This window comes from Acromyrmex echinatior, chromosome 8, assembly GCF_024713525.1.
Source record: "Acromyrmex echinatior isolate Ae372 chromosome 8, ASM2471352v2, whole genome shotgun sequence".
NCBI lineage: Eukaryota > Metazoa > Arthropoda > Insecta > Hymenoptera > Formicidae > Acromyrmex > Acromyrmex echinatior.
Genome location: NC_141859.1, coordinates 415846 through 430882, shown reverse-complemented (window position 1 = coordinate 430882; position 15037 = coordinate 415846). Strand labels below are relative to the sequence as shown.

The window sequence follows — 15037 nt, the reverse complement described above, 5'->3', positions numbered from 1 at the left end:
GCATGATCATTTTTTACTTTCTATTACATTCTCGCATTTCTCGAATTTATATTTTATCAATCACGTATTTATATATTTTTTTTTATTTTCTTTTCACTTATTTTTATCCTTCATTTTTATGACACTTTTTTTTCATATAAAAGAGACGTATTTTTGACTCTTGAGATTACTTTTAACAATGTTTACTTTCATGTGAAATTGTTTGCAACTTCATTCTTAATAATTTCAATCTTTTTGACGTTTTACGAAAACAAGGAGTCACTTCACTGATCGGAATCAGTTGTCGTCGTCGGTGCGTAGCGGAAGCATCACTCCGATATATTATGCGGATCTGGATCGACGCATCGGGGATGGCCGTCGACTACGATTCGCAATTATTGTCGATAGTATTATCGACGCGCACCTGTCGCGCTATGTCGCTGATAATCGTCGTGTGACTTAACGTAGGGTATCGCTCGTATGACAGGTTTGTGCACGCGTTTCGCGAGACACGCCTCTGACTTATCTGCGCATCGGCAGAGGGGTGAAACAGTTATGTGTTACGGTATGCTTCATTGTTGCCACGCTTTAAATTCGCATCATTCAAATTAGCTTGGTAATAGGGATCGTAAATTACAGAATTTCATCGCCACTGTTGATTTCGCCAATATTGGAAAATTCATGTACCAACTATGTATGTACTTATAAGACATAGAAACAGAAATTTTTCTTCATTCTTTGGTACTATCTGTTTTTAACTATTCTCGTCGTTTTGTCCGTGCGTATTGAATTGATGAAAAATAAAAGAATATATTGGATCGATACAATGTTATCAAGTTTACGTTGTTAAATTTCTGGAGTGAAGCTCATAAATAAGATGCGTCCTGAAACAGCTGATGACTGCCGCCAATTTTTCATCATCCTTTCTCTTTCTATCGCTTCTCTTTCTACATATTCTCATTTTTTATCCTCCGTGTATATGCTTCGTTTTTCCTCTTTCGATACGTTATATTGTCTGGAAATTTAAAAATTTAAAAACAATTTTATGTAAATTGTAAATTGTTTTTAATTTCTCTTACTACAGAAGAAAGCGATTTCACGATGGAAGATGTGAGAAAAAGCAGTCCTTGTATCTTTATCATAAAACACAATTTAACATCAACCTCAACAATTCTATCTTACTTGAGCGAATTAATGCGAAAGCGCATTAATGTACGAGGAAATGCAAGAATCATAGGAATCACTATTAGTACTCGTCAAATCGTGTTGCGAACGAAGAATGATAATGCCAATGGCACAGATAAACGCGATCGACAAGAATCCGTGTTATTCCCGCGCGTTGCGCATCGCATGGAATAAATAACATCGCTTTCTTTATCTTTATACGCGGGAAAAGGAACTCGTTACTGCTCGTTAAAAATTGTTGTGCTCATCGGGAGAATTACCAAGTTGCGGTACGCGGGATAAATTTTGCCACCTGCGTGGATATATTCCATACAACATAGTTCGTATTTAAGGGGATAACGAACGCGTTTCGCACTTAGATGCGGGAGATGATCGCGGAGCAAGTAGCCAACGTAATATATTCTAGCCTTTATCGTAGCTCGTGATAAAATTAATGTAAAGTAATTCCGTTGTAGTTGTACTCTTAGCACAGTTGCTACATAAATTTGATCCTGTCGTATAACACGGGGCGAATTCATAGAAGCGCATTTCATTAAATGCTCGATATATTGCCTCGTTTTAGTAAAAACGATTAACATATTCTTTCGATATAATTCAACACGCGACGGATCATTCGTGATATATGTGTGTAGATACTTATATCCTAATTAAACTGAAACATCGTTATGCATCAGCTCAAGATCATTATTATCTCGCGTGATCTCGCTCGAATTGCACTTATAAATCATTAGCATTACTTTTAATTGTATGCACTTCAGATCATTATTATCTATCATAGCTTTCCATTTATTCGTGACTGGGTACAAATATGTGTTAGTGTAATTAATAATTAATACATTTATTAATATTAGATGTACGCGAGTAATAACGGTCATATACAAATGTTCTCTACTATTCGACGAATAGATTTAAATACATTTTACAACAAATGACCTGAATAGGATTTAAGTTATATCCGTTAAAGTATAAAATGTGAAACGAATTTGTCGAATCGACGATGATAAATCTTACGATTATGATGCCGGGATGCCTTTGTTTTTTTTCTCGCCGGTTTCGCGTTTTAACAACTCGCGATACGTATTATAAATTAATTCAGAAGTTTGATATCGCGCACCGAAAGAAAAGCTTATGAAATTATATACGATCGCTATATATTAGTTCGAAGAAACGTCGACGTTTGTCGTGGAACAGATAGTTGCAGTTTATTATTATGTTCACTTTTGTTACAAAATAATCTCAAGTATGTGATGAATACATCGACTCACTAAGTTATAAATAATCTTAAAGCACACCGAGTAAGAGAAGTTAACAAGTTAGATTTTTCAATATTCCACATATGATAAATATCTAATCTCTTGGTCTCAATACTACGATTGAACGTTGCTGGACGTAAGCGCGAGGTATAAATAATGATTTTGGTTGGGTCAATTTGATTGGTGCGGGTGGCGTCGAGTTTCGCAAGACAGTTTGCCAAGACAGTTATACGTTCAATTTTGTGGAACGGCTCTTGCACATCGACTAGAAAAATCCCGGCTTCGGCGCGGTGCGGCCGCGGCGCAGCGCGCAGCACTTCGATTCCAACAAAACGTCGACGCTCTTTTTGTCCGGCTCCTCCTCGTCTCTACCTACCTTCCCTTTCTCTTCTCTCGCTTCGCTCGACCGACGGGCTGGCTCTTTCCTCTCTTTTCTACCCTCCCCCGGCCACCGTCGTGGATCAATACACCGTAGCGAAGCGGCAGCCCCGTAAATGTGATTGTTGCTCGATTTCTTGCGTCTTAATTGCCTCGCGCTTAACGACGTAATTACTCGACGAGGAAAAAAAAAGGGAGGAAAGAAACATTCACGCAGTGAGGTCAGCGCCGTGCCAGTCTTCTCTCTTTTTTTTTCTCTCGATCATATTCTCCTTTTCTACTTTCCCAACCGTCAATCGCGCCATCCTTTTTTCTCTCATCCGAGCACTCTTTCCTCCTCCCACGTTATCCGCGTTGATTCCGCCACGCGGACTCTAAAAGTGCATCAGCCGCACAGAGTGCATCATACCGTCACCGTCTGAAACTGAAGGGGAGCCGAGGCCGAGAGAGAGAGAGAGAGAGAGAAACGAAGGCGCGACGCGGTATTCGGTAAACGGAGACGAGCGAAAGCGAACGGTGATTCGCGACTCGCCGTAAACGACGTGCGGCGTTGCCGACGGTACCGCCGACACTTTCCGCATCGCTCGTTAGCTGGCAGCACGAGTAAGGCGGCGTACAAACTACCAACGGTTTGCGTTCGTGTTCGTGTAATGTGTTATTGGAGAGTTCGCGCGCGATCTCCGATAGATAATTTCTAACGATTATACGACCGCGACACGATTCCTAGCGCGATGAATCTTCTCTTCGCGCGATGACTGCTTCTTATTACGTAAGTAATACTCAAATTTCTCAACAGAGATTTCGATTCCACAAGTTTTTCCATCTCCGCGCTCATATTCGACTGAATCGACGAGCTCTTGTTTGAAAACGAAACTAAATCGTCATTATGGACGAATGCGCGCGATCTCTTTTCGATCGGATCTTTGCGGTCTTGTATCAACGTTATCAACATCCAATGCACGGTCATAAGGTAATAATCAATAGAAATGCGAATCGTGTTTTATGTATTTTTATGGTCGATGCATAATTTGAATCTCCCCTGGGCGGTTCCTCGCTCTTTCCAGCGTCGAATATACCTCCCCCTCCGCTCCAACGATACGTCGTTGCACTCGATCGACCGTCGCTTTGAAATATAAACAGTGCATTTGCATGTTTTCCGGATTTAATTAGCTTCGATGCGATTATTAATTGCCCGCGGCCGCGAGAGTGGTTGCGCGTCGATACGCCCGCCGCGTCGCGCCGCCCGGACCCGCTCGTATTTACAATTTTCGTTCGTAAATAACAAACCGTGGCGACGCCGCGGGTCGGATTTTAACGAGGGAATTAATAATCCCGTCTACATGGCGGGAGGAGAGAGATTGGGACGAGAGGGTAGAAGGGGATGCAAAACGGGCGCGTACGAAATTCGCGTCGGAGTGACCTGACCTCCGTAGGAGAGTCGCGATTTTACAACGTGGGTAGATTGTCACGTTTAGAAAAGCACGAAGTTTCCTTTGAAACTCCAGGATTTCAACTTGGTGAAATTTAACGCGTTAGATTTATGCGTTCTTTCAATCTTTGCAGTATATTACATGTCGAATCGTATTAATATCTCTGTAAATAAATGTTCGCGTTCGCTATTGACTGTTTTCATATACTTATTTTTCTCGTTTTCATGTCTTGCATCGTAATACGTCGAATCATATTACGACCTTCTTATTTAACAAACATTCTGCAATGGCAAATTGTAAGTTTGTCAAAGTTTCACTTATTTCCAAGATATCGATAGTGATCGAAAAATGTTATTTTGCGATACAAACACGCTGTATGCCTTATAAAGTAACATATCCTACAATTATAGTCTATAATGATGAATTAGTGGTGCACGGAAAAAGTTGAAAAGAAAGGAAAATCACACAAGTAGCTCTGCACATAATTATGCGTCTCGGCGCTTCGCTCGGACAGATTGGTGCGAATACGTCTTTCGTTTCGTCGAGCGTGCCTGACATCGGGTAGTTTTGTTTTACGACCGTAATTCAAGTCGTCGTGCAGGGTCAGCCTACCGGAGCTGAGATAGTTTATCATCATTTAATCCTCCCGACCTGCCGCAACATTTTAAATCTCTCCTATCTCGGTTCCATGTGTCGTGGCCGGTCTGCGACACATGCTCGCAGCACGCACATGCGTTCACGTGACTCACGACCTCACGAGATGCATACGGCACTGACTGAAGACAAAGAGAGAAAAAGAGAATGAAAACACGCAACGATTCGTCGTCATTTTCATATTTCGTGTTTACTTTATCAACCATTTATCGTTTTTTTTCCTCCATATTATAGATATATATTCTTTATCTTTCTACCATATAGTGTCATATTGACTTAGGCAATACTCTATTGTATAATTAGAGGAGGAACAGTTGATACTTTCCGAGCAAAAAATTGAAAGAAATGAAGCGAGGGTTTTAACCAAGATTTTATATTATGGTGTTAACATTCCTATTCAGTTGACAAAACTTAAAGCATAAAATTAAATGCGATATTGATAATCTCTCGTCTATTGTTGATCCCGATAAGTTAATGATTAGTGATAATAATGGTACTCTTGGTAACATTCGATCTCGGTTCTTCTATTTCTACGTATCCGTTAATCTTGGGAAGAAGGCGAGGAGAATCGAGAAAGGAGAGAGAGAGACTAGGCAAAGGGGACGTCAAGTGTGCCGTCGATTCGCCGTGAATTTACGCTAAGTGCAACGCTGCCTGCTGGTGCAAGTGTGCAAGGACGCGACAGGCCGGTAATTCGGAGAACGTTCAACGTGGCCCGGGGCTTCGGAAACGGGTCGGAGGTCGGCACAGACAGGCAGGCAGGCGGGCAGGCAGAGTGCCAGAAAGAGAGGAGGTTCCGCGAGCGGGAACAGGGCACGCGGTTTATCCGGGCTCAGCGTCCTCGCCTTCTCGGTTTCCACCTTCCGGCACGCACATATACGCGAATTCGGCATTGTAGCGCTAATTAAACCGGCGCGTGTCACCAGTCGAGTGACGTCACTCACCATGATTTCTAACCATGGCGTCGTCTACCATGTATGGTTGAACCGGACTCCTCTGCTTGTCCAACTATCCCTCTCCACGTATGAGCATCTCCGTTGCGGTCTCTAACTCCGTGCGCGATGTTATTAATCTAATTACGTCCTCGTGGACATCAGGTGCCAACTGCATCTGAAATTTCAGGAAGATAAATCGTAGCGAGAAAAACTTTTCTGATCCTACAGACATTTCTCCGAGATAATTGCATCAGAATTTATTGCGATAATGATACGTGCGAATCATATTATTATATATTTTTTTTTATAGAATATTGGATATGAAAGCATTTCGATTAAATAAATAAATCTTTTATAGTGATGCATTTCTTACAACAAAATTCAGTGTCGATGTATCTACTGTGAGATAGTGAGATCCATACTGAGGCAAAGCATTATTACATCGATTTCCGTCGGAAGATTAAGTGTTTGATTTACGATATTAATGCAAGCATCCATGCCGTGAGATCAATAGCAATTTTTATCGAATTATTAACCGGCGTAGGCAATGCTATTAATCGACGCGTCGAAATGATAATCGGCGAATTCGATTAATTAAAACATTCTTGTGTATTTAAAAATTATTAATTTATTGCACATAGAAATGAGTCTAATAATGAAAAAAAAAAAAATTATAAAGATGTGTGTCGTAATATTTAAAAAATTTAAGTATATACCAAACTGTCAAGAAATCTCGTAGAATAATGTTTTTAGAGGAATTTTGTTTCAAGTCTTTCAAACTTATATATGTCACAGGAAAAAGATTATTTAAGAATATTTGTTTAACATTTTCCTACTCTTGTTGATAGAAACTGGAAACAATTAATTTTGGATTTTGGAATGTTATCATCCACTTCGCACTTTTATATGTAAACATTCGACAAAGATATCGCACGATAAGAGGTCATAACGTACGAAGAAAGGATGGCACAATTATCGTATGCGCTAAGTGCCAGCGTAAATTTGACTGTCGCAAACGAAAGAGTGTTAATTGTGAACTTACGTTTTATAGAGGAAGTGGACTCGCGAGAGAAGGCGCGACCAGCGGGTAGCAATGCAGCATGGCAAAGTCCGGTGCTCTCAGCTGTCGTCGTTGAATTACGTTAACACCTTTGTTCGATCTTATCGTTAGTTGACCAGCAGGACCCTTCGACCATTTCCATTATGCTATTTCTTGCCATTACGCGTTTAATGATAATCGCACATCCGTACGCTGCAAAATGCGATGGCGTCGTTCGCGATCGCGCGACGGGGAAATCCACTCGTATATACACTTAGCTGCACGACCATTAAAGCGAGTACCGTATCGCTTCACTATCTTTATTTCAGCTTATAAGAATTAACCTTCTTCTCTCGAGTTAGATAATGTGCGGTCGATACGGTCATGCAGTGTTTCAATCCGATCGTATTAGTCTACACGTCTTTGTACATACTTTTCTGCGCTCTTGTGATAATCGTGCTGGCGAATTCGCACATGAATAAACGAGAATGTATCATATTATTATCTGTAAAATCTTGAGCAATTACACGCGTTGCGATCAAGTCAAGTCGAATTATCATTTTGTTCAATATCTGCACATGATTTGATACGATAGTAATATAATTTTTAATAATACAGTTTCTAGTTGCTGCGCTATCGCATGTACATAAAGTTAGAATTTTCTCTTTCTGCTAGACGAAGAAAAATGATCTGTACGTTTAAAAAAAGTCGTTGTATAATATGTTGTATAAAATTAATTAGTATATCGTTTGCGCTTAGTTAAGTCGTCCGGTTTGTCCGACATCATCCCGTACCGACTGTTACAAACAGCATCCTGTTTATCAATAATTTGAATTTGAAAGACGCACCGAGAGACGGCGAGTTTGCAAGCCGCAACAAATTACGTCTATCGGGCGTCATTAATCACTCGGCATCTCCGACATCTGCGAACGCAGACCTCCACCCGTCGCCCTCTACTTACCGAAGAAAGACGGTGTTTCTGCTCACAAATGGAAAATAGGAATGACGTCACGGTGCCGACCGACAACCTTGAAATGCTATACGTTTATTCTGCACAAATAGATTTTAATAAAGAAAGAGGGCAATTTTTTTGTATTTTTATTTCGATTCACTTTGCTCATATATTCGTTTGCAGAAATTTACACAAATATTTTAAAATATCTTAAAAGCATCGATGTTGAAAAAAATGCAGATTATTGAATTTTACGATTTAATAAATCACGCGTTAAATTTTCGAATAATCTCCATGCATCTGTTCACAAAAATCTATTCAGGAAACTGTCATTCAAATCTTATTACTTGACTCAACGAGTTGGTTTTACCATAAATCGCGTAAACATCCGATTCACCACTATACCATTTGAGCCACTAGATGAGGATAATTTTAATTAAGATGAGTGAGTTCGAAGTGTCGACGGCGAGGATTATTCGAAAATAATTTCGACGGACGTATATAACGACACGCCCGGTTTATCCAGCGCGCTGATCTACGGATTACCCTCGGCCGAAGAGAAAGGATACTCTCATCCCGAATAAATTACGCGCCAGTAACATCGGTGGGTGGTGGATGGTGTGTTGGTGGCGTGGGGTGATGTAAGGTTAGGCAGAGTTCGCAAAGAGGACGAAACGAGAGAGAAAGGGAGAGTAAAGTGCGAAACAACGAGCGAAAGCGAGATGTCGAGGATGGATAGAAGAAGAGAGAGAGAGAGAGAGAGAGAGAGAAATTCCAAACGACGAGTCAAAAGGAGAGCAGGTGCAAACTTGGCCTGTCAGGAAGTCGCTTACAGCTCGAGGACAAAAGCTTCCCGAGGGACTCGTGCGCGTTTGGAAGCGGCACTAGGGACGCACAGGTCGGTCTGGATGGTGGAAGACGACGAGAAAGATGGTTGAGTTGAGGTAGCTTGAGGGGAGCGAGAGGGACGAGCCTAACTGTGAAATAACAGGGTGGCCTCTTCAACCCTCGCCTTGAAGATGCGAGCCTCATACGTCACTTCCTTACGGCGAAAGAGGGCGGCGTCTAAGGGTGGAAGCGAGTTATATTGATTTATTTATACCGAGAAAGCATCCCCGACGTGATGGGGTTATTGGGTACGTACCTATATTCTCTCTATCTATAACATCCGCTACAAGTCTCTACGAGTAGAAAAGCCGGATACCAACATTGAAGATTCTCTCTCTCTCTCTCTCTCAATGATGGATGACTCGGATCGATGATTGCGCAAAATCATGTAACAGTTGACATTTTTTAAAAATAGCGTTTAAATTCAGCGAGGACTTCCGGGTGTCTGTATGATGCATTGCACGAATTTGAAATGACTGTCGAAAAGACATATATATATAATAAGATACACGCGTGGCTCAAGGAGAACTTACCTTTGTCGAAACAAATTAGTCATGGAAAGATCATTGTCGACGCAAGGAAGAAACAAACGGCGTCCGTCGCGTGTCCGACTGTTACATTCCAATTTATAACCGTCAGCTGCTGGGTGCAAAAATAAAGCCATAGCGGGAGTTCGCGTCGCGCGTGGCTATATGAATTCAGTTTCAAGCGAAGATGACGTGGTCGTCGTATTATGGTCCATCCACCTCCCACCGATCGTACTCACTCCTCCAGGGCTTTGCCCGATACATGACTCGGCCCTGTGGCATGACTGTCGCGAACACGCGAACCCGTTAGACCAAAGTTAACCCGCAATTTAGCTACGGTGATCATTCAAAGGAGACGTCTCACTCGATGCCACTTAACGAATCTTTCTTCTAAAGAAACGTTTTGCACTGTCAGATGCGACAATTATATACGGACATAAAGTCGACTTTGACAACATTCAAGTTAGAAGTCATAATTTAATTCGTGTTGCTTTAAACTCCATTACCTCCATTTTATTAAGAGAGATTCTTTGTAAAATTTCCTTTATTCATTCGTCTGAAAACAGTACGATTTTAGTACGGTTTCGTAACTATATACGTTCGTGAATGGTACCTAGATTTGACATACGACAGTATCATAGCTATGTATACCGGGATTCAGAGAATTTGGGTCAAAATATGGTAGAAACTCTAGAACTTTTTAGAATTCCCACGGTAAATCACAGTTACAGAGTTGATGGGGCGATGTGTATGATTACACCCTGTCTCCTAACGGCTATAAATCTCCATCTATCCGCCCCACCTCCAGCCTAGGATTCTACAGGTATCCAAAGGACCTGTGCCTCCGAGGACTTCGAAATGGCTGTGACGTATAGCCTGGCGGTGCGTAATGGGTCGGCAACGCGAGCAAATGACTTTGAATAATCCTGATATATTGTTTATTCACTTATCCGCGGCGTGGAAAGACGTGGGATCTTTTGCAATGAGATATCCCATGTCGAATCGATAATGCGTTTTGAATATTTGTGTGTATTATGTTTTGTACATCATTGCGTCTTATTCATTATTCCTTTAATTTGCCGAAAATGTTAATAAAGGAAAGCTCGATAGATTTGCTCGAAGGTCAAGAACGTTGATCTCTTGTTATTAACGGTTGTCCGTATACTAGTGTCGGAATAATCATTATTTTCGAATCACCCTCACAGCCCTGTCATTTCGATTAATCAGAAACTGACGGGTCGTGCCGTGACCGTAAAATCTAGAGTTAAACGCGCACTATAATCAATATATTTGGATTCGTCTTTAAATCCATTAATTCAAATGAACGAGAGTTTCAAAATGATATTCAAAGTTAATCGACAGTGAATCTACAAAGGAACGCTATTATTCGATCTCGCATATTATTTGAAATTAATCTCGGTATCTATGATAACAGTTGATTGCATGCAAAAACGTTACAAGAACTTAATATCGGTGGACTGCACGCTCGTGCAGAACGGGCTGAAGCGAAGCAATTTTCTGCTTTCCAAGAATATAATTTTCGCAGGGGGATGTGCCCGCTATATTTCCGAGATAAGACTATAGCTCCGCGGGATCTCCTCTCACCCAGCAAGACCCTACTCTCTCGTGTGAAATTACTTCGCTCCGCGGCTTACTCTTATCCCCCGGCGCCACCCTTTCTTACCGTGTATCCTCATTCAGCCGGGATCTCCCTGGAAATAAAGTAGATACCTTTCCTATTTTCGCATCTGGAAAATTGCAATACTGCAGTCGCGAGTGGTGCTCTCCGCTTGATAAATCAGTTGGAAGATAGAAAATTCTCCAAATTTGTGTAGCCGCACGTAAGGAAGAAATAAAAGATAAATTTTTTTTTGTTAATTTTATTTCGGAGCTTTTACAGATAATACTTTTATAGATGATATTTTTTTCGCGTTTCATCGTTTCACGTAGTGGCGTTGGTTAATATTACACCAGATGTAATATGTAAACGTCGAGTGAATATCGGGTTATAGTCTAACGTAAATGCTTTTTCACACTCGTAAGTAATTATAATCAGCGCATATATATATATATATGTGCACACACATACGTATATATAATTGTAGGATTATCCTTATTTTGGCAAAGTAAATCGCAGGGATAACGTCGCATGCTACCTGGTGAAAAAAAGAATGAAAATATTATAACAGCATACATATAGAACACAGTATGATAGAATCTCTTTGGTCGAAGTCGTGACGCCAACGATCACGAATCTTTTGCTTCCTTCGTATACCCCTTCTGCACACTTTTTTTTCATGACGCTGGCATAATAACGTTTTCGTGCGAGAATCGATATGAAAACATCTATTTTTACACGAGAACAGGCTATTTCGTATTATCAGCACGATTTTTTTACTATATTTTAATTGCGACGTCGTAACTGATGATATTTTATCTTTTATCGAAACAAATCCATTGAAGAGTTTCTTTTTCTAATTCCATACGTTGGTTCACGCCAATTTTTTTTATTTTAATTTATTTAAGACGTGCCAACAGTGTTATCTGATTTGTGAATGAAAATTTATACACGTATATACTTTTTCTCTTTCCATATCGCACGTTTATTCTTTTTTTGCTAAAAGTGCAAAATTCATGACATCTATTTTTAACACGGTTATGCCTCTTACAAATATGTTTTTTAAAGCGTAAATAGATAGATTAGCAAATTATACATTGTAAAACCAAGTTTTTTTTTATAATTATATGCTAATAATTTTAATGAAAAAAAAAATAATGTTTCAGGCAAATGGTGTCCTCGTAGGGAATGGAGTTCGCCTCCTGACGCGCAACGCGCGGCGACCGACGCGCGTCGTGGTGTCCTTTATTCCTCGGTCTTCCTCGGCAGTCCCGGTAAGTCGAGTTCTTTACACAAATCTGAAAATTTTACATTTTGCGTATTTAGAATTACTTTTATGTTCTTTAATAAGGTTTCTATTTTTCTATGAAATTGAAATAACAAAGATTCGTCATATTAGTTTCAATTATTTCATCCTGCAGTCAATCCTACTGTGTAGGAATTTTGTAAAAATGTTTTAGATACACAGTGCATATTTCTAAGTATTAAAATGATACCTCGTTAGTCATCCGCGACACATAAATAATTCCGCTAAATAATTTAACGACCTTTGAGAAAAGCTTCTATTAGTATACGTCCTAACATTTAATAATTTTCTGCGCATAATAGTTATCTGAATAATTACAATTATTTAATTTACATGTATTAATATTTCTTTGACACATTTATATATTTACAAGACTTTTGAGATCTCGCTGTCTATAGAAGATTTTCTTCTATAATTTTTTTCTATGTTTACTTATGCATTTTATTCTTTGCACATTTTATCTGTACGATTGTTGTGCCTTTCTTTTTATCAGATTATGCGCAGAAATTAATGGTAAAGCGCTAGTTAAATAAACAAATAAATAATACAAATGAGGTAATTAAAAAAATTAATTGTCTTTTGCAAAGATTGCATAACTCTCTGCAATTTTTAAGAAGCAATTTATGTTTTCAACTACCAATATTTTTAATTATATTTTTCAAGCGTGTAATGCAAAATATAAAGTTGTACTTAATGACATTGCTGAGCATAAATCCATTTTTATTTGTCCAAATTAATCTTCGGTCATTTTTAACTGTGCATGCCGTGAATAAAACGAAGAAAAGAATTGCGCCGTTTTATGTGTACACTTTGTGCAGGGGGAGGAGCGAATTGTTGGCCGCATAAACAAGTTTTAATCGGCCTCGGGCATTCGCTACGCTGTGTGCTGAATAAATATTGATATCGAGTGACGCGACGAGCAATCAGAATTACGATTTACGAAACAGAGCGCTTACATCTCATTCGTTTTGAGCGCGAATGATTTAGCTTGGCAGTGATTAGTGAACATTGCACTATGTACACTAGAAAAAAATTATAGAAAGCTCACTGGAAATTGTTCCTAAATTAAACTCGAAAAAAGAATGCAACTCACAATATCACGATCTTACCAATCGTTGGCATTGAATATATATAAAATATAAATTGAAGTTCTCGATATCTTTGAAACAAATAGATTAACAAAAAAAAAATGATTAAATTAAAAGCTTTTTTTTTTTATGAAAAAAGTTGCTCGATATTATATTTTCCTTGTTTATACGCGTGCACGATCCTGTGACATTCCTGTGCAATCGACCTTCTTCGAGAGGATCAAGATCCTCTCAAATTTCAAAGATAAGCATCGTGCAGGAGTATATTATGAGGTTGCAAGTGACTCGCGTTTGATAAGTGATCGAATCATTCCGAAGATGCATCAAGCCTCAATATTGCGAAGGACCAAATATCACGCATGCGTATGCGTTCGCGGGCTGTCTCCTCCGTCTGTTCCTCTCTTTCGACTTCCCTCTCTCCGTGGGGCAGTGGTATCCTCTACGAAGGAAGGACGAAGTGAGCGCGAGAGAGTGAGTCGCCCCTTGTCGTCGGAGAGAAGATTGGCGCCCGAGAGCAAGGAGGACGGAATTTCGCGAGTGTGAGAGTGTCGGTCGGCATGCGAGCGGAGCAGAGAGAACGAGAGAATGAAAAGAGAGAGGAGAGGAGAGGAGAGGAGAGGAGAGGAGAGGAGAGGAGAGGAGAGGAGAGGAGAGGAGAGGAGAGGAGAGGAGAGGAGAGGAGAGGAGAGGGAAAGGGTGCCGCCATCTCCATGGCAACGAGGCGAGGCGGGAATGCGACGGTAACCATGGCAGCCGTGGGTTCCTCTCTCGGGCCGACCTGTCTGTCCCTCTTTCTGGCCTCTCTCGTTCTCCTCGTTCTCCTCGTTCTCCTCGTTCTCCTCGTTCTCCTCGTTCTCCTCTTCCTTTTGCCTACGGAGTGAGTAAGCGGTCGCGCGGTCGCGCGGACGCTGCTCCTCTCTCGAGCCGATCCGTAAAGAAAAGGTGGGGCGGACTTGAGCTCGACCGCTCCGCTCTGCTCCGGAGAAAGGGTTTTTCTTTTTCTTCCTTCGTTTCCACCTTCGTTTCGCGCAGTCTCCCGTCGATCCTTTTTTCCGTGTGTTCACAGGAGCATCGAGTTAGTTCCGATACGTGTGAAAATATTCCATTACGATTGCATAATGTGAAATTTGTTTAATTTCGCGTGCCAGGGATTATATCCAAATTGAATTAGACACGATTTATGCCACTGTTACATCGATACAAAACATCGAAACCGCGATGGATGCACTCGATGGTATCCTCGTCTTTAAAATAATCCTTTTGCTGTTTTTCATTTGGGGAAGTAAATATTATTACGGTACTGAAAAATCGATCTGCTTCACTCATTCTTTCCATTGCAGTCTCCTCTTTTGTATTTTTAACTATCAATTACCTCGGTTTAATATTTTTCAAGCAAATAGCACGTCAAACTCGCACGCATTTAAGTGCGTAGTTGAAAGCTATCGACATTCTTCAACGCGGAAACGCGGTTTGCCACTCAGCTCGGCTTACAGAATATCGTAGACGCGAGACGCGCTTGATTATGTACGACTGTCGAGGAATCCCGAGATTCCACAGGCGTCGTTTAACTCTCGATACGTTGCACGAAACGATACGAGATGCGGCGAGAGACGAGTTTCTGCGTCGACATTAGCGTGCCTCTCATTTTCCCCCGACTGCATATTTCCGTCTTGCTCATCTGTTACGAGCACGGAAACAAAAGCATCTCCCAATGTCGTCTGTGTTATTTCGAATAAAAACCTTTTTTTATGTGGCGTATCTTAAGGCGTAGCGATTCTTTTCGATTGTTCACAAGGTCTACGTTA

At 40.6% G+C, this 15037-nt stretch overlaps 1 protein-coding gene across 6 annotated transcripts in view; it reads left to right on the top strand.

The window, feature by feature from the left end:
* The window catches only part of hth (Meis homeobox homothorax), a 396541-nt gene that overhangs the window by 202639 nt on the left and 178865 nt on the right, over positions 1 to 15037 (top strand). For all 6 annotated transcript variants that reach the window (XM_087408373.1, XM_087408369.1, XM_087408371.1 and 3 more), the window contains one exon: positions 12005 to 12112. In XM_087408373.1, coding sequence (XP_087264499.1) covers positions 12005 to 12112 — 108 coding nt within the window. The remainder of the gene's footprint in view (positions 1 to 12004; positions 12113 to 15037) is intronic.